Below are 24337 nucleotides of genomic sequence, written 5' to 3'. Positions count from 1 at the left end.
CATATTTGGATATCGAAGATACAGCAGCGCATCGACAATGTTTACGGAACTAGGACTGAATGGATTTGCTGGCCTGATGAGACACCGGGTCACTGGAGCCAGGGTGCGGCTAATGGCCTCCGCCAACACGTTGGTGACCGCAGCCTACCAACACCAAGCGCCACTCCTGAGTGAGCGCTGGGCCCAATCGCACTCAAGACCACACCCTGCATAGTTGTCCTTATTTGTTAATTTATTATATTTATTATACAAAAAAAAAAATGTATATTTATATGGGATGTGTGGGATTGCAATAACCTCCCCACATTCTGGAATAAAATTATTATTATTATTTTAATAAAAATTTTATGTAAATCAAATTTAATAATTTAATATTATTAAGTATTTTAGTTTTTTTTTATTATTGCGACAGTTGTTTCGGCGTTCATGGCCATTTTCGAACTGTGTCGATGTTTTCAAAAACACAGTTTGAAAATGGCCTTGAATGCCGAAACACCTGTCACAATAATAAAAAAAATACTTTAATAACATTATTAAACATAAAAGTTTTTAAATAATAACTAACTAAAACACTTTCTTAACTTAATAATAACTGTAAATTATCATATTAAATTATTAAATTTGATTTACTTCAAATTTTTATAAAAATTAAATGGAATTCTATGAATCAATCACTAAACAATCACAGAATGTTCATGTGTAAGAAGTTTTCTTTTTTGGGTCCTTTGAAGACTGAAATGCAAATATGACCTGAATAATCCCATAGAATTTTTTAATCTGGTCCCTTGGAAAACTTTATAAGAGTTTCAATGTGCGAGTATGGTACTTACTTTGTAAAATTACAATCAGGCAGTCTGTTCAAAAGAGTCTCCAGCCGTGATATCTGCTCTGGATGTATCGTCTTCAGCAGATGACTCAGTACCTCATCGTTGGATAGGTCGCTCATGACGTTGCTGTCAATCTTGGACACGTCCAGGCCGTCGGGAGTCACGCCGCACGCCAAGTCGGCGTCACTCTCCTCGCTACCATTTGTACAGGGATCAACGCCATTGACGATGGAGGTCAGGACATGCTCGCCGGTCATCTTGGCGGCCAGGACATTGTCCCCGGTCATCTTGACAGCCAGAACGTGATTGTCGGTCATCTTGGCTGCCTGGACATGGTTTTCGGTCATCTTGGCGGCCAGAGCGTGCTCGCTAGTAATCTTTTCAGCCATGGAGAGCCCCTGGAAGTCTTGCTCCAAGATGGACGTACTGCAAGTGCTCAGGTTGATTTGTTCAGGGGACGAGTCGAAGCCGTTTGAGACCGCGGTGGGTATTCTTTTGAGAAGAGACACCTGAAAATGGAATATTTTGTTAATAATATTATGTAAAATTTGAAAAAAAAAAACAAAATGGCTTGAACTATGTTAAGATCTAAACAGCAATGTACTTCCCAACATCGGTTATTCCCCTTTCCTTGTCGTCCCGCAGCATTACAATAATTCTTCAATTGCAGATGCCATTTCCTTGTCGTCCCGCAGCATTACAACAATTCTTCAATTGCAGATGCCATTTCCTTGTCGTCCCGCAGCATTACAACAATTCTTCAATTGCAGATGCCATTTCCTTGTCGTCCCGCAGCATTACAACAATTCTTCAATTGCAGATGCCATGTCTTTATTACCATTTCTCTTCATTAAACTTCATATAGTAACAAATAAAGGATTAAAAATGCTTGGCTTCATTATCCATAATGGCAGACAACATTCAACATTCAAAATCTTACATTCTTCTTTAGTTCAAAATCAAGTCGAATAATTAACAATTCTTCTATCTGATCCCCTCACTTTAAAATCCACTCCGATTCCATTGAAAAAATACAATAAAATAAGTCGGTCTATCTATAGAAACAATAAATTATAACCACTTGACGAGAGCATTAAAATTATAAAAACCCTCATATTAACTTACTGTAATTAAGTTAATATGAGAGTACTAACATAATTACTACGACTATTAAAAATATGACCAAATTTTTATTTTTTTATTCTACTCACCAACAATTGAAGATCGCTTCTCGTAAACAGTGCCACATTAGCGTTCACATTTGGCTCCATCTTTATGGCATTCTCATCATCCTCTTCACAACCGGGCGCAGATGGCAGCCGCTCCGAGAAAGAGACATTCCCATCTTCCGAAGCTTGCTCCTCTTCCGGCACGGCGGAATAACTCTCATCCTCGATGATAATATCCAACAGCGAATAAACGCTGTCCTTTTCAAAGCGCGAATACAAATCCCTTAGTTTTCCGTCAACCTCTTGATACTTCATCAGACAGAGGATCTGCAGAGTTTGCGCGACTTGCAGTAAATTAAAACGTCCGATGTTCGTGATGGGTATGTCCGTGATGCCGTACGCTTCCGGGTTAGCGATCGCCTGGCAGATGAAGTTGGTGAAGACGAGTTCCGTACAGATGGAATGTATGTCTTCTTCCGGGATTCGCCTGGTGGCTCGGAGGGCGAGCGCTGTTTGGCGAACAACCCACGCCACGGTGGGTGGAAAGCACTGCCAGTGTTCACTGAGCGAGGTGACGAATCTGCCGCAGGACGTGGCCAGAGACGAGATGGTCCATTTGCGATAGCGAGCCACTTTCTGTTGACAGTCGGAGGTGGATTGCTCTCCACTCGATGTGCAGTACTTCTTTATTCTGCAGACAACAAAACAAACATTACATGGTATCTGTATGGCAGAAGTACCTTTAACAATACACCTGATTGACAATTGTGGAAAACCACCATTTTTACTTTATACAACCCTCGTGACAAGAATATTCAATATAATAAGTCCACCAGTTTATTTATTTTAACCCTTGAGACGTTGTTGATTTGCACGGATCGAACCTTCTACAAGCTTCCATTTTTTCAAAGACAATAACAAGCACTATTTCGTTCTCTTTCTGACATAAAAGAAATAATTAATTTTTAGATGAGAGGAAGAGAGATATATGCATTTTAATAATGTGCGGTCGTTCTGGGACAAATATGGTCTTAGGAGAGTATAATGCGCGCACGGCATTTGGGACTGTTTGGGTCTTAGAAGGTCCCAAGGGTTAATTCACCTTCGTGGAAAGAAAAAAGTTGCTAAAAACGGTTTTTCAGGTGGAATAATTCTTTCGGCTTAGTTCAGGGGTGGAGAATCTTTTTACCACCGGGGGCCATATGGATGTTTGTGGTATCACCCGTGGGTCGCACTTAGATTTATAGGCGAAGGTAGGGGGGGGGGGTGGGGGGGGGGGAAATCATTTTACGAAGTAGGTACTGATTTTTCAAATTTTATATCCCACCTGACAAGAACTCTTCAAATAAAAAAATGGAAAATGCACCAAATGTCATCTTCAGAAATGAATCTGTAATACAGATTTATAACTGCAGACATAATGCGAGAAATGTTTCTCTTGAATTGCGCCAGCAGACGAGTCTGCAACTCGAATTAATGTTGCAAATTCATTACAAGAGACTGGTTTTAACTTGAAGAGTGAATCTGCATAAAGAGTCCATAACCTTAAATAATGGTTGTTCGAGGAACAAGCAAATTGTTTTTCTCCAAATTTTGTAACAAACGGTGTTCAACTTGAATTACCCTTGGAACACGAGAATGGTTTACTTGGAAATGCGTCACCAGATGAATCTGAACACAAAACTGGCTTTGACTTAAGAGTGAGTCTGTGTGCGAGTCCCCAGCTTTGATTAGGATTACACCCAAAACACGAAAATGGTTTCCCTCCAATTTTTACATAGTCCATAGTCCATAGTCTGCAACAAGAATTTTATAACTGCACTTGAAATGGTTTCTTTTGAAATGTGTCAGCATAAGAATCTGCAAATGGAATTTTTTCTGTACATTCTTAACACAAGACTGGTTTTAACTTAACAATAAATCTGCTTAAGAGTCCACCATCTTAAATTGTAATAATTGTTCTCAGAACATGTGGATGGTTTTCCTGCATTTGCAAAATATTTATGGTCTGCAACTAGATTAACATAATTAAAATCGAAAACGATTTTACAATTATTTAACTACTTTAACCTCTCAGACAAAGACTTTTATTTACTGTGTGTTCCTTTGAGAACTGTCAAAACGTGAAAATTTTTGTGTTATTTACGAGTTTTGCTAAAAGCTTCATAACTCACGTTTTGGGAAACGTAGCCTCATTCTAAAAAATGTTTTGGAAAGATTATGAAATCCACTATGGCATTGTTTTGTTATACGTAAATATTTGCGATTCTAAATATACATTTTATGAAAACGTCAAAAATATGTAAAAATCGCTGACCATTATTTCAAAGCCGTGAAAAATGTACTTTTTTCTGAGTATCATAAAGAAATAACACTTTATATATTGAAGAAATATAATTAGAAACTATTAGTCACCTCAAAATATTAACCGTCCAAACTAAAATATTTTTAATAAATTATTTAGAAACGCAATAAATTATGAACGAACAAGATGAGAGATCCAATCGGCTTAGATAATGCACCTCTACGTTCCATAGATATTCTTAAAGACAGACGCGTAGCGTTATTCATTATCGATACTCTGTTTTTTAAATCATGGCAATCCGTATACTAGTGATGGAAATAAATCAATTTTTGTAAAATCTCGCGCGTTTACGTGAAAAGACGTTCTAATATCTTGACCGCTATTATCATATTTACGTCTTTTGACGTTCTAATGTTCTGAGTGGTTAAATGAATCTGACATACGGTGAAAAACAACGGTCTCGCAAAAAATTACATTCAGAAGAATGTAATTTTTTTGCAGTGCTTTTGGCAGGCCACACAAACCCTCATGGGCCGTAGTTTCCCCACCCCTGGTTTAGATTGTCAAACTCTCTCCATTATCACTTCTATTTCTACGGCAAGGCATATTATGGGGGCATGCCACAATTCTCAAGGAGCTGTCAAATGATCACAAGAAAGGGGAATATATTATAAGTTCTTCATATAACTTTAATTATTGAAGACAATATTAGTGATTCCTAAACGAAAATTTGTTTTTTTTTATTTTAATGTGTGACATAACACAAACAGAAGTGGTCACATCTAAGACTCGAACTCAGGACCCTTGCCTTGCCGGGGCACCGCTCTACCAACTGAGCTGGGGACCGAAGGAGATAGGGTCCCATTAGCTCAGCTGGTACCCGGCAATGCAAGGGTCCTGGATTCGACCCCTAGATGTGACCGTATCATTTTCTGATTTTTCTGTTTGTGTTATGTCGCATATTAAAATAAAAATTAAGATATATTTAAGACACTGTCTAGATTGCATTTAGTTCGGGTTGAATCTTGCGATCATACATAAAGAAAAGCTGCCGGTAAAAATGTGCAGTAAGAAAAATGAAGATATGTTTGTAGTTCTTATTCGAAGTATGATACAGTTAAATATGACCGAAGGAGATAGGGTCCCATTAGCTCAGTTGGTAGAGCGGTGCCCTGGCAAGGCAAGGGTCCTGAGATCGAGTCCTAGATGTCGATAATTAAATATTACAATTTAAGGATTTACTTTAAGTTATTCCAAAAAATAAAATCTTTATAACACACATTTGTTTTAAACCTGCAACCTTTAGTCTCAGACCCCACAAGCGGAGGTCGTCTCGCCGGTTTATGAAGTCTCAAAGGCTGAATTATTCATTGGTTTTTATTTTATCCAACAGAAATAACATGACACTCATGCTCAAAGTAAAATTACCTCATTACAAACTTCCTGACCACAAATCAGCAAATCCACATATATCATCATTAAACACGTTCCTACGCAAAAACAGATCATAATATGACGTATTACTTAATATTTCATGAGTGACCACAACCTGTATTCATAAGTTACATTACTGTAGCATGCGTATGTTTGAGATTTCAACATAAATTACTATGCATGAATTAAGATTGTATATATATGAATGTATTTATTTTTAGCTCTCATTCTGACGTCTATATAATTTACATAAGATTTATATGACATAAAAGAATTGCACTGGTCTTAGCAATGATTCTACTGCACCTGACACCAGTTTTAAACTTATTCATAAAATTCTTTAATGAGTGGATGGACCAGCAAAGATGTGGACACTGCGCAGGCGAAGGTCACGCCCGGATAAACTGCCCAAAAGCCGCCGCCGAGCCTGTCTGCGCCACCTGTACAAGATTTGGGAAGCCCGCTGCACATCCGACTGGAGACAAGGACTCCTGCCCGGCCTACAAGGCTGCCCTTGCCAAGGACTTTGCAACTATTGATTATGGCGTCTAATTACATTGAAGAAGATGACGAGGTAGATTATGAAAATACTCATAATTTCTGTGATTGGCTAAAGTTTCATAGCAACTACAATATGGAAAATATTAATGTTGTTCAGTTGAATGTTAGATCGATTTATAAATACTGGGATACTTTGAATGTCTACTTAAATACTTGTTGGAAGCATATTCATGTGTTAATGTTATGTGAAACAGCTATAACACCGAATCTTGTCTGTCTGTATAATATTCCTGGATTTAATTGTTACAACTATTGCCGAACTAAAAAATCTGGAGGAGGTATATTGTTATATGTTCGAAATGAATTCACATTTCAACAGAAAACAATAGAAACAAATCATTTTGAATGTGTGCTTGGCTCTATGACACTTCCAAACAAGAGTATTTTAAACATCATAGCAATATACCGCCCCCCCAACTGTAGCCAACCACAATTTCTTCATGAAATATCTGACATTCTGCATACTATAAGCCCCAAAGAAAATGTTTTACTTATAGGAGATATTAATCTAGACTTGTTAAATTGTCAAAACCCTATTATTATGGCATATGAAAATATAATGTCGGATAATTATTTAATCAAATGTATTTGTGACGTTACTAGAGAAGCAGTTTTAGCAGGAAAAGTTACTCGTACTTGTTTAGACCACATATTTGTCCGATTTAACAGTGGATGTAAACAAAGCGATTCTCTTTCCTCATGTGTATGTAATAATATTACTATAGCAGATCACTTTTTAACTGCAGTTAATATTAAATATAGTGCAAGGAAAGAAGCCCCAGAACACGGGGAAAGAATTTCGTTTTTATCGCAAAACAAAATCGACAAAAACATTCATAATTTTAAGTGGCACTCCTTGCTTGAGGAACAAGATTGCAATATACTATATAGTAAAATTAAAAACAACTTTAAGAATTTGTATGAACAGAGTAAAATCGTTATGAATTATAAACCCAAAAAAAGACCTCTGTCAATAAAACCTTGGATAACTTCTAATATCTTAGAAAACATTAAAAAAAAAGATTCATTGTACAGAAGGTGGAAGAATTTTCCTAGCAATCAATTCTTTGAATTGGAATATAAAACTTTCAGAAATAAGGTGACAAAAGAAATTATTAAATGTAAGTCTACCTTTTTTAACAATAAATTCAAAAATTATTTTGGAAATACAAAAAAAACTTGGGATGAAATAAATAAATTATTAGGACGCAAGTCCAAAAGTAGTTGTGACGAAATAATCTCGAAATATATGTTAAATACGAATAATGAAGAAACCGTAGCAGATAAGTTTGTTGAATATTTTACAAATAGTGTTAACTCTATGATACATAAATGTGATTATTTAGCATCGACCGTCAGGCCGAATGAAGTGCAACATAGTATGTACCTACCCAGAGCTACCTGCCAAGAAATCAATATTATTGTTAGCAAATTAAACAATTCAAAGTCACCAGGGATTGACAACATTCGAATGTTTGACATTAAGACACATATTAATATTTTAGGGCCTGTTATAACACACTTTATCAATTTAATTTTATCGCAAGCAGTAATACCAGATGAACTAAAAAGTAGCATCATTAGGCCAATTTACAAAGGGGGCAAACATACAGATATTCAAAATTATAGGCCAATAAGCATATTGCCAGCCCTAGAAAAAATACTTGAAAAATACATTTCCATAAAACTTAATAAATATCTCGAATCTTTCTCTTTGTTGGATCCCAACCAATATGGATTTCAAAAGAAAAAAAGTACGGAAATGCTGCTTCAGGAATTTTCAAATCACATAAACTATGAATTAAATCTAAAAAAACAAGTGTTGGTTTTATTCATAGATAACTCTAAGGCATTTGATACCATTGATACAAATAAACTATTAGAAACACTGGAGGCAATAGGAATTAGAGGAAAGCTGCTAGTTTTATTAAAAAATTTACTAACTGATCGACAAATAAGAGTAAAAATTCTTAAAAAATTTAGCAAAAGAAAATATATCTCAACAGGTGTTGCACAGGGGTCAATTCTAGGGCCAACCCTTTATATTATTTATGTCTCAATTATGAGAAAATTGTTTTCATTCGCTAAACATTTTGTATATGCAGACGATACGGCGCTCGTAATATCGCACGAAGATCTGGTTACTGCAATGAACCTTATGCAACATGATTTTATTGCCCTACTGAAATGGTCGCATGATGCAGGCCTCTTTATAAACGCCAAAAAAACTAAAATTATGCACATCAGATCTCCACACGCCAGATGTAATGTAATTCCTTCATTATATACACACACATTTGACTGCATACATAAAAATGTTGCACAGCCCTGTTCATGTGAAACCATTGATTTTGTCAAAAGTTATGTATATTTGGGTGTTACTATTGACTGCTACATGAAATGGGATATACACATTGCTAATGTTTGTAAACGTCTACGAGCTATTGTGGGTAGGATTTATAAAATAAAATATTTCGTGCCTATAAGTACTTTAAAGTTAATCTACTTATCTCTGGCTGAATCCACTATACGTTATGGAATTACTTCTTGGGGACATTCTTGTAAAACTAATATAAGCTATATACAAACATTACAAAACTCCATTATAAAATTGTTAATCCATAAATATGACAATCAACACAGAAGTAACATTAAATTAATATACAAGTGTCTGAATATTTTACCTGTCAGAGGATTATTGTTTTATAATATTGTAAGTCAACATGTTATATTGTCTGATTCATTGTATAGGGAAAGAGTTTGCCATAAACATAACACAAGATTCACTCAAAATGAAGGACTGGTAGTTCCGAAATGTACTAATAAATATGGTGAAAGAACTTTAAACTATATAGTACCCAAAATTTTTAACCTATTACCAATGACAATTAAAAATAGTAACATGTATACTGCTAATGTTAAATATAATCTAAGGAAATGGTTATTGGATAATAATGATTTATACTGATGCCCCTGAAATGGAATTCATATTGTTAGAAAATGGAAAAACAATTATTTTGTAATACCTGACTACCTACCTCTATTTATGAAACTATTGATGTACTTGTTGATAATACTAATTTGTTCATACATTTATTTTTACTTGCTTATTATATAAGGCTTTTATGCTGCTATTTAAACTTTTCTGCAATGTAACCAATTTATGTAATTATGTACCGTTCAAATTGTATCTTATGATTTTATAAATGTTGTCTCTATGTCCCTGCTGACAAACTACATAAGTAGTTTAGCGGGTTTAAATGTGAATAAAAAAAAAAAAAAAAAAAAAAAAAAAAGTGATATGAGTAATGATAAGAGATATTGTTAGCATTCCTTTAGCAAGGATATTAAACATTTTATTTTATTATAATCCTTTTTGTGTTGTATATAGTGTTGTGGCGACACATACCCAATATGTACCGAGCATATTGCCTGTGTCAGAGGAAAGTGTCTTTGAAATTTTACATAGTGAAATTTGTCTAAAACACAGCTGATTTTTTTTTTGTTTTTACATTAAAGGAAAATAATTTCCTTTAGGGCCTGTATCATGAAGCTGTTTGTAGGGATTTTTTTAGGAGAAGAAGGAGTGAACATAGTTGTGGGAGGGAGGACACACAGAGGCTGGTAAATTGTTCCAAGAACGAGTCACAGAGATGAACCGTTCTCATGTGACAAAAGTCAACCGTGTACAATTGTTGGGGGTGCATTTGGCGTGTTTCTCTGACTATGCACTTGTGCCGAAGGGATTCTAGGGCCGCAGAGCATCTTCCATTGAAATACCGGTAGAATAAGATAGCATTCCAACCCGACGCCTGTGCTCTAAAGGTTGTAATCTGTTTGGTAAGATAGGGTACTCTGTCGAAAGGACCACCGAGGGTTTTTTTTTCTTCATAAAATATATAAAGTATTTTGCGGCTCCAGACATGGGCGCCCGCAGAAAATTTACTAGGGGGGGGCAAAATATTTTAAGTAACGCTTGACGCTCACGTCACACCGGTGCGTCGCCAACCTGGCGATGATGTTACTTCAGGCTAGCCAACGTTCTTTCTCTCCACACTTTCTTTATGCTAACACAAAGTGATTTAAAATAAAAGTAATATTATATGACTATTTTCAATCAATCCAGGGGGGGGCAAGTGCCCCCTCTTGCCCCCCCCCCCTGCGGGCGCCCATGGCTCCAGACCAGAAGTGGCTGCCAAATTCAACAGTGTCACAATGCTGTATGTGTGTATACAATGATTGTACTACAGTTATGTGCATTGGGCCACTGCTGGCTACTCATAGGATGAAGAGAAAAAAGTTACAAGAATTATAAGAGAAATATTAAGATGAGATTGTGACTTGATCAAAGCAGCTAAGTTGCAGTCGTCTGGCAGTCCTGCCGAAACATTGCCTGGACATTGGAGGTCTATAAAACATTAGTGTCTTGTTGTGTATGGTGAAGGAGAAAACAATCTGTTTCTTTAGAACGCCGTGGGACGAGGTAGAAGGAAAGTGGTAACCTCCAATGCCTCATTGGATATTCTTATTAGATGGTGTAGGTAGTTACTTTATATATTTTACACATTAGTCTGGGAGAAATTATATTATTAACACCTTTGCACATTTTATAAATATACTGTTTGTACCTGTCCATAGCCTTATCAGGATCCACGAGAAGGTATTCATCCAGCTGCAGCAGAGGTAGAAGTGGGCCCTTGAGTGCGGCAGTCAGGAACAGTCTGGCTGGCCGGAACCCTTCCACCATCTCGCAGTACAGCCGAGAAAAGCTGGAACTTCCCAGGCCGATCATCCTAAATTACAATTTTTTTTCATAAATAATAGGACTACATACTTTAGTCACCACAGTCAGATCACGGACATAAACACCTAACGACTTTAAATACAATGGCGCCATTAGAGGAAAACCATCATCTATCAAAAACAAAATCATAATTTTTTTTAATCAAAAGGTAATGAATATGTGCTACTTTATTTATTTGTGGTTTAAATTAAAAATTATAGGACATTAAAGAATTCATTTTTTCATGATTTTAGGGGCAACTTTGACAATTTTTCTCTAATCTTTCTCCTCCTCCCCTTTTTCCAAAGCTGAGTTGTGCCCGGGAAACAATGGGAATTTCAGCTATTATTACATAAAGAGAAATACAAGAAAATAGAAGAAGAGAATACAAAGATCTTATTATCTTTGAGGCAAAGAGATGTCTCAAACAATAAGAATTAGAGAGGTTTATTTGAATATTTACTGCAAAGACAAAGAGTGGTATTAAGATGCCTGAGAATTATTTCATGTAGACATATGAAGTTAGCCATTTGCCTTCTCATTTTTATGTTTTTTTTAAAGAAAGACAAACATTCCCAGGTTACGAATAACCTGAAAATATTTGAAAATCTCCTACTACGAAAATGTTGCTTGTGTTGTGATGGAGGACTTAGCCAGCCGAGGAATTGAATACACTACGCCTGGGTGGGACCGAAACGCGATGCCAACTCAGTCACTGAACAGTCATTGTTCATATTAAAGTTGAAGTAGTCGAGACGTTTCTCATAAGACCTACGATAGTTCTTTTAAATATGGTCAACCACATTTAAAAGAAAACAGTTTAAATATTGTTTTTGTACATGTTCAATGATGTTTTCATATTATGTATTTGTTGTACAGAGAATTGAGAAGATGAGTATAAAGCGTCCAAGTGACAGGCTTTGACACCCTTTTATGATATTGCGAAGTTTGAGGACAGAGCATTTATCACTGAGGCCAGAAACTGGTATTGAAAACTTAAGTATTTTGAAAACACACTTTTTTATAAAAAGCGTAAATAATAGAAACAAAGAGAGATAACGCTTGAACGCTTTCCGACTTTGACTGAGCTACGACCAAACTGCACAGACTATGGAGGCCGCTTTGCAATGAAAGTTTTGTTTGGTGTGTAGGTAGAAACAAAGGCGAGGCGCCGTTGTGCCTAGATGCGATTTGCTGTAGTATGGGTGAAGGGTAACATGATAAAACAGAACAGTGACAAAATAGAAGATAATAACATAATAGGTTAGGCTAGGAGAGGTTAGTTTATTATTTTTCTTCACGTTTCTTCAATCTCCTTGTTTTGTCACTTGTTTTATAATGGAACACCACGCATTGTGTGTACGATTTATAATAATAATCCATGGCCCATCTACCTTGTTTCTATTATCTATGGGTGCCGTGTATATGGCATATTACCTTCGCGGGTCTTCGGAGGTGGCGACCCGGTGCCTGGCCAGATGGCGCAGCACTCGACGAAGGGGAGCCGAGGCGCCGTTGAGCAGGCCGGAGCAGAGCGCCCGCGCCGCCGGGCCCGTGGCGCGTCCCCCCTCGGCCGCCACCAGCCACACTGATGCCATGGCGGGGCATAACCGCACTCGCTGGATCAGCTCCGATAGGACCAGGGCATCCTGCAAATAAAGGTTAAATTAGTTCTTATCTACGCGGCTGTCAAATATGTGATCCATCAGAAGCTATACCTTTATGCAGATACCACATCAGATCCATGAACATATATTGAGTCAAGCCGTGCGTGTGGTGGAATAGATGGCCTTGAAACGGTAAATCTATTATTTAGGGCCATTAATAAACTATAATTAATTTGGTCTCAGCCATTTTCCAGCTTAAAACCTAAACGCCCAAGGTGGCCGGAAAAAACTGGCTGCAGTCTGCTAGCACACTTAGCCAGCCAAAAAATAGCCAGTTTTCCCAAGGTAAGTATTTATTCAAAAGTAATGTAATATATAATTTTTTTTTTTTTTTAAAAAGATAGTCAAACATTCCCGGGTTAACAATATTTGAAAATCTCCTACTACCACCACAGTAAGATGAAAATGTTGCTTGTGTTGTGATGGAGGACTTAGCCAGCCGAGGCATTGAACACACTACGCCTGGGTGGGACCCAAACGCGATTTCAACTTGGCCACCGACCGGTCATTCCTTTCTATCATTCCTAGTTCCACACAGGAGGCCCTGGGGAAAACAATTTCCTTAATGGCCTGTGTCATCTTTGGGAATGCTGTGTGGAGGAGGGTCTTTTTATGGAAATAGAGGAGAGGAAGCGAAGTTAGCAGTCCACAATGGAGTGCTGGTACCTACCCTGATGTATGAAAGTGAGGCATGGAACTGGCAAAGAAAGGATGAAAGTAGATTGAATGCTGTTGAAATGAGATCCCTGAGGCGTATGTGTGGTAAAACCATGTATGATCGTGTGAAGAATGTGGATATCCGCAAAGAGTGCAAGGCTGATGTAAGCGTAATGAGTAAGATCAAGAAAGGGACGCTTAGATGGTTTGGGCATGTAGAGCGAATGAGCGAAGAAAGGAGTGTAAGGAGAATATACGATGCAAATGTGAATGGTAGCAGAAGTGGGGGACGCCCGAGGAAGACATGGCACGATCAAGTGAATCAGATACTTGAGTCGGGCCATGTCAAGAGTCAGAACAATAGAAGAGTATGTATGAGACGATGTATGAATGTGAATGAGGCAAGGAGTGTGTGCCAAGACCGAGTTGTTTGGAGGTCCGTCCTCTCTGCCTACCCCTGCGGGAAAACGGCGTGATGGTTAGTTAGTTAGTTAGTTAGTTAGTTAGAGGAGAGGAAGTTCTGGTAAGGAAATAGGTATGAGGGGTGAGTAGAAATCTAGGGGTCAGTGTTTTCTAGAGTAACGGACGTATGAATCCATTTCTCCCAGTGCGGTGCAAGGCCATGGGTCAATAGAGTCCTGTACGAGAGGTCAAAGGGTCTCCCTCAACCAGTGTCTCCCGATCCGGCCCGCCATGCCGTAGGCGGGCAGATGCATCCGCCGCCAAGACCGAGACAAACCTCACCCCATGAACCTGGGCACCCCTGTTAAGTCACCAAACGGAGCCAACCACTTGGGATGACATAAGGCAAAGGTGTTGGTTACCCAATAAATGGTTCCCGGGGCGGCGGTACCCATTCCCACCGCTCAATTAACATCACTTTTTTTTAGAATAAAATCAAAAATAACGCTATACATACAGGGTGTCAGGGAATAAAGTGCACTATAATAATAATAATTGGATGACTTGTATAGCGCCATTTTTGTGCAAAATCACCTCAAGGGCGCTGTACAAACTTATAATACATTTCTACAGTGATCTATGTTATTACTAACTATATATGGAGATAATATACAGTACAATACTTACCTGGTAGGTCACTTGAGATTAACACTTAATTAACATTATCTAATTGTTTATTAGCGAAATTTAGATACAGGATGTAGGTGTACATGTAGGATGTAGGACTATCTTCGGGGGGTTATTCTACGTTATTTTAGAAGTAGAAAAAACATATAGCTAAAGGTTTGAAAAACTTTCAGAGCCGGGTCTACACTTGGACGCATTTTAAAATACATTAAATAGCTGATATTAACCCTCTCGAGACTGATTTTTTCCAAATTAAACCTAAAAAATTCTAATTTTGGACTCGATTTACTCGAAAAAGAAAGCTCAAAATCAAAATCGACTCCAAATGTGATGTAGATTCACCATTTTTCCACTATTACAAGGAGTAATTTTTCCGGTTACAAAATAAGAATTTTGTATTCACAACCGAAATTATATTTTTGGGGTATTATTTATTTATTTTTTCATGTTCTCCATAAAACTGTTATACACCAATATATCATGGAGAAGATTACAAATTAAAAAGTTTACAGAGGCAGTTTTACTATTTTGTGACATGTGTTAAAAGATAGTTACTGAATTGTCTGTAGGTGACATTGAAAATGTCGATGGCTAATGCAGAATCGTTAAGCAGTTGAGTCGCTCTGTTTATTGGCGCGTTCTGATAGGCAGAAGTCCTCGCTTTTGGAGCATATAAGAGTGCATGGGATCTCCCTCGAGTATAATTGTTAGGGACATAAAAGTTAACCTCTTTCAACATAGGCGGATTATGTATTGTACCAAAAAATGTATTGTACTTAAAAAAGTTTTTGCCTAAAAATATTTTTCTGCGGGTTTCTAATGTATTGAAATCGAGCATTCCTGTTAAGAACAAGGATGGATACAGGAATGGATAGTATGTATATTCCCTCATATACAGGTGACGCATAAACCTTTTTTGTACTTTTTCTATTTCTAATATTAATTATGCCATGTTGCGCTTCCTCCTCCTTTAGCATTTACTTTTCAGACAGTGTTACAGTGTTCATCATCAGGGCAGAAGTGACAAATGGACACGGACGGGACACCGAGATGGAACAGATGAAAACTGTAAACTTTCTAAAACATTGGCTAAAGAAGGAGTAAGTCAATATGGCATAATACCCCAAAAATAAATCACGATAATACTTTTGGCGGAGAAAATCTCAAAATACTATTTGATAATATTATTTGGTGAATCGACTTTTAATGTTTTAGCATATTCGTGTTAAACGATTTCCACTGTAGTAACAACAAATAAATAATCTCACTGATTGTACAATAATATACATTAATTAAAATGACATGAAAATGGGAGTATTTTAAACTCAATAGTTATTTTATCTTATCAAAGCCAATGTGTGTTTTTACAAGCCGACGATTGCATGGAAATAATATTATCTATGTACAAACCATTATACCCACTCAGTTTCTAGTTAGACATTCAATTTACATATCTGTGAGTGACCCTGAAACTGAAACATGTCATAAATATGCTCATGCTACTTTTGAGATTTGGGCATAATAAGAAATCCACCCATAAAAAATAAATCTATTATTAATTTCTTTTGGTTTGACCGAGGATTCAACCTTCCTCTCAACTGCGCTAACTAAGCCAAATCCCAATTAGGTACGACCGAAATATATTTCATATATTAAATGCTGTAGTGTCATCAAATTTCAGAGACATGCGTATATGGCCGCATGTGTATACGTGATTACCATCAAGAGTTGATAGAATGCATTGTCATCGACAACGAGTCTAACTGCTCAGTTTCATCTAGTGTCGGGAAGTGGGTTAATTTATGTTTCCAAGATTCCACTTTATTCATACAAGAAAATAAAATTGAAATTCAAATAGTATTTAAAAATGTATTTAAAAAATAATTGGAGTATATTTTTCATCAGAATCATGGAGATTATTAATTTATTATTAAAACATAATTAGTAACATTCAAAGAATGTGAAATAAAAAGAAAAATAGTCATCACGGGACGGACGGATGACATATGTGAAACATCGAAATTGATTTTTATTGAACCAAGTGAAAATGAAAGTAAACAAACCATCATATTTTTGATAATAAAAAAATCTTATACAGGGTTTTCCAATGAGAGGAGTTATTTTGATATTCAATCGTAAAAGATCAATGGTTTCGTAGCTTGTGTGGCACGTAGCGCCGTCTTGTTGAAAGTAAACATTGTCCAGATCAATACCATCCAATTCCGGCCATAAAAAATCATTCATTATCTCTCGATAGAGCAAATCCATTCACCGTAACTGTTGATCCAGCCTCATTTTCGAAAAAGTAAGGTCCAATGACTCCGCCGGACCATAAATCGCACCAAACAGTCACACGTTGAGGATAGAGAGGCTTTTCAACAATAACTCTTGGGTTTTCCAAGCCCCAGATGCGACAATTTTGCTTGTTGAAGAAGCCACCGAGGTGGAAATGGGCCTCATCACTCAAGATGATTTGCATTTGATTCAGTCAAGTGAATTTTAATAATTTCAATGCGTTGTTGAAGCATGTATCGTTCCATTTTTACTAATGGTGTAGTTTTTACTTGTCAAATGTCAAAAAATGACAGCTTCAAAAGTAACATCTACCGAAATAGCGGGCTATTCAAAATAACACCTCTTATTGGAAAACCCTATATTATTATTAAAATATACACAAAGAAATATATTACTAATTAAAAATTTATCATCATTTAGAATAGCTCCATTGCAAATTTTAGTGACAATAGAAGCAAATATACCACACAGAGTTTTGATGAAGTGTGTTATTGCTCTCAACCCGGGCGTTTATTGCAATAACATAATCATAATCACAAACATGAAAGTAACCCACCTCACTAGAAGAATTCTGTTCTAATTGGTAAGTTATATTTAAAAAAATGAATTTTGCCGCTTTTTCACCCTTTAATTTGTGGCAAGCGAGAAATAAACACACAAAACGATATACACTTAGGGTAGTTACTTAATTACAAATTAAAAACAACACCAATCATGCAAGGCGCTGGCACGCGCAGGTTGCCACGTGGCCCGTTCTCTGCCTACATTCCCTCATGCCCAGTCACTGTTGCTAAGGAACTTATCCTAAAAAAATTCTATTATACTTCTGTTATAATTTTGCAGAAGTGAAAAGTATGCAGAACTTCCGCGTTTGTGGAAGCAGAAGCAGTGGTCCGCTACCATCACCAGTGTGGAGGTAGAAACAAAGGCGTAACTCTGTGCCTAGTGGCAGAGTGGAACATACTTTCAGTATCAATTAGCATTGGTGTGTTTTATAGACGTTAAATTAGTGACTTCTCGAGAGGAATATTATTTGAAATTGAAGACTGTATGAAACAGTAGTACGCGAGAGTTTTTCTTACTTGCGTACAAGTATTTTCTACTTGATTACTTAAATATTATTTTCTGTACCTTAAATAGAATACATTAATAATAATAATAATGATTGGATTATTTATATAGCGCCGTTTTCGTGAGAAAATCACCTCAAGGGCGCGTCACATTATTAACATTAAACACATACCATAGCATGCTCATCATAATAATGAGTAATATCATCTATCTCTTAATATGAGCAGAGTGTCCAGTAAATTTAATCTTATATATAATTTTAAAGTTGATAATCACAACTCATTCATTTATGTAGTTGCATGTTTATGCTAAAGCCCCAAACTCCAGGAAAACCACAAGGCAAATTTAAATGATATTTTCATTAAAATTATCTATTTTTAAAACTCCTAATGCTTCTTTATGACATAAATAATATGGAAACAATGTGTATTCCAAAATTACAAAGAAAATAAAAACGATTATATAAATATAAGTTTTTTTTTCACTAGGACTGGTTGTCTTTATAATATTGTGTAATTCCGGCAGGCCATACATGGGTTTGAGGTAGACGTAGGACCCGCATCGATGAGCCGCTAAAGGGGGGTGGGAAGTGGCATGGAATCGAAAAGAATGGTAGCTGACATGGTCGAGCGTTATTTAACCTCCAACACTTCCTCCAATCGTTTATTTGTTTGTGCCTCCCCACTTTTCAACCCCACGAACCACCACTGCTGTGTGGCAAGAGCTGTAAGTCTATCGTAGCTATATTTTAGACCGTTCGGTGGGTTAGTTGAAAAATACGTCAGGTTCCAACCCAGGCATCGTTGATTCAATTCCTCGGCTGACTCAATCATCCATCATCGCACAAGCAACGACTTTTTCTTTGAATGATGGTAATAGGAAATTTTCAAATATTGTCAGGTTATTCATACCCTGGGAATGTTTGTATTTTTTTTAAATATATTGTATATTTACCTGATATCTCAGCACTTTGTGGGCATCCACAAAGACTGGAGCCAGCACATAGTCCGTCCTCTGACAGCAGGAAGATGAGCTGAAGTCTCCTTGAGCGAAGATCTGCTTGAGGTTGGACCTTTGCTGGGTACTGGTCCATGTCGCTTGCGCCAGCTCTAAAGCACTCCTCTCCAGGCGTTCATTCAGTTGCCTCAGAGATTGTAACTCCGATTGCACAAACAACTTCTCGCTCCTTAGCTCTTTGGCAAGGCCGACCACATCGAAGTATCCTTCCGAAGTAGATTGCATTGTATTCAACTAATAATGGTACGAGATCTCACGGTCACTGTAATTTTGCACTAAAAAATGACAATACGCGAAACTCTCAACACAAATATTCAAAACAAATTGAGCAACGCTCCTAGTGGCGCGGAGTAGGACTATAAAAGCAATCTATTGAAAATTTTAATGATTTGGTATTTATTTGTATCATCTACTGTAGTTCACGTCCAATCTGCAGGATGGAATTGCTAAAAAAGTTAAATCGTCGAATGGTGAATATTGACGAGTTTTACCTACACAACAAAGCGGAAATGACAGCCGAAAATATAATTATTTCAATTATTTATTGTGACAATGCAAATAACCACTAGCGTGACAGCGCTATTTCAAAAGAGAGACCTTTACATGTAATTTCACAATCTGAGCGTACAGACTTCGCACTCGTTTCTTACGTTACCACTTATTTCACACTTCAAATATTGATACACAATAAAAATATGCGTGTCAAAATGCTTCAATAACACTGCGAATTAAATAAAACGAAATGGATAAATACGAGAAAACTTTTTACATTTGTATTCCGCGATGGAATACGGATGGAAACTAATTCAGATATTCAGAAAGCAAACTTTTACACAATAATACGCCCCCAAATAAGGCCACTTTTATTCACTAAAATGACATTAGTCGACCGACCATTTTGTTTTTGCAAAATGTAACTTCTTTTGGTGTTGTCATAACAAAAAGTGTGCACGCACATTGCATAAAAAATTCAAGGTTATGCACTATTTATTTTTATTATATCTGAAATTTTTCACATCAACATCAAGCGGTGTTGTGAAATTAAAAGTATTTCCTAAAAGCATATAATATTATCAAATTCTGAGGAAATTTAAAAGGTTAATATTCGAACTTCTTGTTCTTTTAGCAATCTAACTTAGCATGGAAAAGTTTTTGATAAAATATCCGTACTAAGCTTACCCTTAACAATTACTCGCACAAATTATTTAATTAAAACTTTTTTTGAACTTAATTACTGCAAGAAACAACTATTTGCTTTGGAAGAGGTGAAATAACATAAACACAAAAAAATTTTTTTTTTATTTTTTTAAAATACAAGTTCAAAATTTCTCCTGTTTTAACGTTATATTTGATCTTGTTAGTGTGATGTAACGTTTACCGAAATACGCAAAATTTGTTTAAATATAACTCAAACTTAATTTCGTTTGAGTTTTTCATCTTTCCTAGCATAATTAATTTTTGCTTCTAATACTACTTGATAAAGTTGAAACGAATTATTAATTAAACAATTTAAGCGTGTTTGGAAATAAGCGGAGTATGGAAATTTTACTTAGTTTTCCTGTATTGTAGATATGTAAAATATTATAAATGCTGCAATTTTCAAACAAAAAAAAAAAATCATAAATTTCAAACAATAAATCAAATAACCTGGAAGAAACACAAACTTTCAACAACACTTAAAAAACTACTTAAAATGTGTAATGCCGTTTTTCCTGAATGTCAAACTGTCATTTTCTGGATTCGGGATGGAATTTTTTTTTATGCATTACATACCTTCACAAATTTTAGGGACCTACCGATTTTTTTACATCTGGCAAATCGATTTTCGTTTTTTCAGCCTGGCGCCACTGGAATAGTGCAATGATTTTTAGAGTGAGTGAGACAAATTGTGATGGAAGCCGTCGTTCAGTATTTTATCTGAAATATCGTTAAAAAACTACACGGATATCGTCGCTGATAAAATAATACTGCGATAATTGTGATTAGTGTAAGTGAAATGATATATTGTTACCAATTTTCCCCTAGAATGGCTAGTATTTTTGATAGTTTTTGCTAAATATGTTCGGCTGCCACGGCCCATCTCATTTATTTAATTTACAATGCCACACCCCACTGTTCCCAAGTTATGTGATATCGGGGTATTTTTATCTCTCGAAATAGGTTCGTTTGGTCTTATTTTACTGAAAGCGGCCGATATACCGGCGTGCGAGTGATTTGGGAGTAAATATAGGGTCAGAATCATTGCCGATGACAGGACGGCCGCCATACATATTTTGGTGCATTACATCATTTGACATAAAAAGGATGCGCATACTAACTTCTGTCAGGCAGTTAAAAACATGTCACTTTTAATTTATTTTAAATATTATGTATATATCCCCAACGATTGAATTGAGTAAATAGATACGTTTAAGTCTAAATATGATCAGAAATTTCATTTAAATCAGGCCAACGAAAACCATTTTTCTACACAAATATCTGTATAAAATAATAGTTTATGGGTTTAAAGTAATACATAACCAATTTTAATAGAAACGTTGTAATATTATGTATGTGAAATAAAATTTAAAAAAAAACTTGTTTCCTCGCAAACTCTAATTGTGCCTTATTTCTTTAAAAATTTCAATTTTTCAAATCTTTTATCTGATATGAGTTTCTTCACTTCGATTGTGGTTTTATTATCATATTACTTGAAGTTAATCGTATCCAATCATTCTGAAGTTATATATAGCTGATAACAACAATATTGCGCAAATAATACATTAAAATTTATTCCATATTATTATCGGAATAGGCGATAGGCTGGTTCACAGTATCTTTGGTTTTTTAATAAGCCTAGTATCAGGAATTTAAAAATGTTTTGAACTTTCAAATCAAACCTTTTTCAGAATTTATTTATTTAACTAGATGACGCCAGGTACAGCGTTGCTGGGGCTATCCTTAGGAGATATATCATTGCAGACTTTTCTTTAGGCCTTTTTACTATGTACAATTCCGTAGTACATTATATTGATGTATTTCATAAGGTTTAGCCAGCGTAGTGTAGTGTAGCAATGTAAGCGACCGAAAATATTTTTTTTCGACTTGATTACAAAATATTGACTTTTCTCTACTTTCTATAAATATAATATGCATGAAAACATTGACTTTTCTCTACTTTCTTTAAATATAATATGCATGTATTATATACAGGGTGTATCGGCACGTACCCGACAAACTTTAACCAGCGATTCCTTAGCATGTTTGGAGTAAAAAATCTTATGTGCACTTTGCTGTCCGGTAACGTGTTTTTTTAATAAAAAAATTATTATTCATATTTTCACCACATGTCACCACTGTTTTATCCTTTGTCAAAGTTTGAAAACCCATCTGGCAATATTTTATTCGAGTTCTGTTGAATAATGTACGTGTGTACCTATATTGGCGCGCTTTTACAATCACAACGAAATGGCACGGCACCATTCGTCTCATTTTTAACTATTATTATTTAGTGTGTGCGAAAGAGCGAAGACGCTTTTCGACATACTTGCTTATAACAGCTGTTGAACACGAAAAGCAATGCCAATGACAGTGATGTAGTGTGGAAATTTTTAATTTTTTTGTTTTTAATTGAAAAAAAAATGCTACCGGACAGCAAAGTGCCGATAACATTTTTTACTCCAAATGTGCTAAGGAATAGCTGGTTAAAGTTTGTCGGGTTAGTGCCGATACACCCTGTATACTTACCTTCCAGAAAAAATCTCTTAACGACAAAATCCGTTGCCTAGCTATATTTTTTGGTGATGTTACGATATGACAAAATAATGTTAACACATTTCTGGCGGGTATTTTTTGCACTGGCGCTACGTTGTCTCCGGACGAAATTCTTATTTGTTTTAAATCGCTATATCTTCGAAAATATTTTAATAAAAATTCTAACATAGTAATTCAGCATACCCAAGCTATAAAAGTACTAAACTAAATTCGAATATTATTTAAAATGCAACTCAATTAACCTTGTAATATGTTTATTACGGCCCGCCTATTGGTATTTTCCCATACTTGCTTTCTTTAAATACGCCCGGCATCTCTCGCTTGCTTGCACATAAGAGTTGAGTGGGGCGGAACAGAGATAGAGATTCGAATCGGATTTCACGGTCATAAAAACCCTCATTCCATTAATTAAATTATTACAGTAACAAATAATATACTATCCTTTTGTTGAAATACCCATGTAAACGAAAGGCACGAAAATAAATATAAAAAGAAGACTTGCATTGCGATTCGATAATTATGTACACATAGTTGGGACCTTTACAAAGAGATTGGTTAATAATATTAATATAAAAACATTGAATAATTCCGTCTTTTCTGCCATTGAAAGGAGGCCGGCCCAAAAGGTAGAACTACCCTCTCCTGCGTTAAGCATCAATCGGTCGATCGTGTTAATATAAAAAGTTTTTTTTTCTTTTAGTTAAAAAGTTAGTCAAAAATGTGAAATCAAATTTTTTTTTTTTTTTCATGTAACCCATGTAATAATTTTCAAATTTACTCGGTTTTCAGTGCGTGCAGGGGGGTATATGAGCCCTTAACTTATTTTAAATTAAAGAAAACTCAATTACTTATTGTGAAATAAGATATGAGTTCATCAGCAGAATGCTTCATACTCATTCAATAATAATATAAAATAAAATGGTTTAAAATGAGCCTCAGGTCTCAGGGATAACCAAGTAATAGATATTTTGTTATAATAATAATTTTACATAGATATTTTCGTAAATAATATAACTTGTTTCAAGAGATATCTCCACGATTTCTGTACATAAAAAAAAAATAAAAAACAAATATTGTTTGTTGATGTTTGATATTTTCTATTACATACCTAATTTAAACATATTTTTAAAATTATTATATGTTGTAATTTTAAGCTTTGTATAAAAAAATACTGATATTGTTGCAATAGTGAATGTGCAAATGTGATTGCTGCAGATACATTAGTCTAGGGACATTTATATTTGTATGTAAATTTAATTTATGCTAACCACAAGAATGTACTTTAACCACTCAGAACATTAGAACGTCAAAAGACGTAAATATGATAATAGCGGTCAAGACATTAGAACGTCTTTTCACGTAAACGCGCGAGATTTTACAAAAATCGATTTATTTCCATCACTAGTATACGGATTGCCATGATTTAAAAAACAGAGTATCGATAATGAATAACGCTACGCGTCTGTATTCAAGAATATCTATGGAACGTAGAAGTTGCATTATCTAAGCCGATCGAATCTGTTATCTTGTTCGTTCATAATTTATTGCGTTTCTAAATAATTTATAAAAAATATTTTAGTTTGGACGGTTAATATTTTGAGGTGACTAATAGTTTTTAATTATATTTCTTCAATATATAAAGTGTTATTTCTTTATGATACTCAGAAAAAAGTACATTTTTCAAGGCTTTGAAATAATTGTAAGCGATT

General features: G+C 35.6%; 2 protein-coding genes across 14 annotated transcripts in view; one reads left to right on the top strand and one right to left on the bottom strand.

The window, feature by feature from the left end:
• The window catches only part of Gapvd1 (GTPase activating protein and VPS9 domains 1), a 53605-nt gene extending 33829 nt beyond the window's left edge, over positions 1 to 19776 (bottom strand). For 4 of the 8 annotated variants that reach the window (XM_089643530.1, XM_089643537.1, XM_089643535.1 and 1 more), the window contains exons 1-5: positions 18813 to 19767; positions 12517 to 12728; positions 10925 to 11089; positions 2039 to 2687; positions 831 to 1336 (exon numbers count right to left, since the gene is read on the bottom strand). In XM_089643530.1, the coding sequence (XP_089499656.1) occupies positions 831 to 1336; positions 2039 to 2687; positions 10925 to 11089; positions 12517 to 12728; positions 18813 to 19100 (1820 nt within the window). In that variant the 5' untranslated portion in view covers positions 19101 to 19767. Of the gene's footprint in view, positions 1 to 830; positions 1337 to 2038; positions 2688 to 10924; positions 11090 to 12516; positions 12729 to 18812 lie in introns of all 8 variants that reach the window. The other 4 variants (XM_089643531.1, XM_089643533.1, XM_089643534.1 and 1 more) reach the window with 4 other exon arrangements.
• A 946-nt stretch (positions 19777 to 20722) lies between these two features.
• alpha-Spec (alpha spectrin) overlaps positions 20723 to 24337 on the top strand; it is a 112408-nt gene continuing 108793 nt past the window's right edge. For all 6 annotated transcript variants that reach the window (XM_089643515.1, XM_089643516.1, XM_089643514.1 and 3 more), the window contains exon 1: positions 20723 to 20862. The gene's annotated coding sequence lies outside the window, so the exon portion shown is untranslated. The remainder of the gene's footprint in view (positions 20863 to 24337) is intronic.

This window comes from Hesperophylax consimilis, chromosome 19 (genome assembly GCF_061612785.1).
Source record: "Hesperophylax consimilis isolate HC1 chromosome 19, BYU_Hcon_1.0, whole genome shotgun sequence".
In the NCBI taxonomy this organism is placed as follows: domain Eukaryota; kingdom Metazoa; phylum Arthropoda; class Insecta; order Trichoptera; family Limnephilidae; genus Hesperophylax; species Hesperophylax consimilis.
The sequence above is the reverse complement of the archived record's forward strand: the minus strand, read 5'-3'. Positions and strand labels throughout refer to the sequence as shown.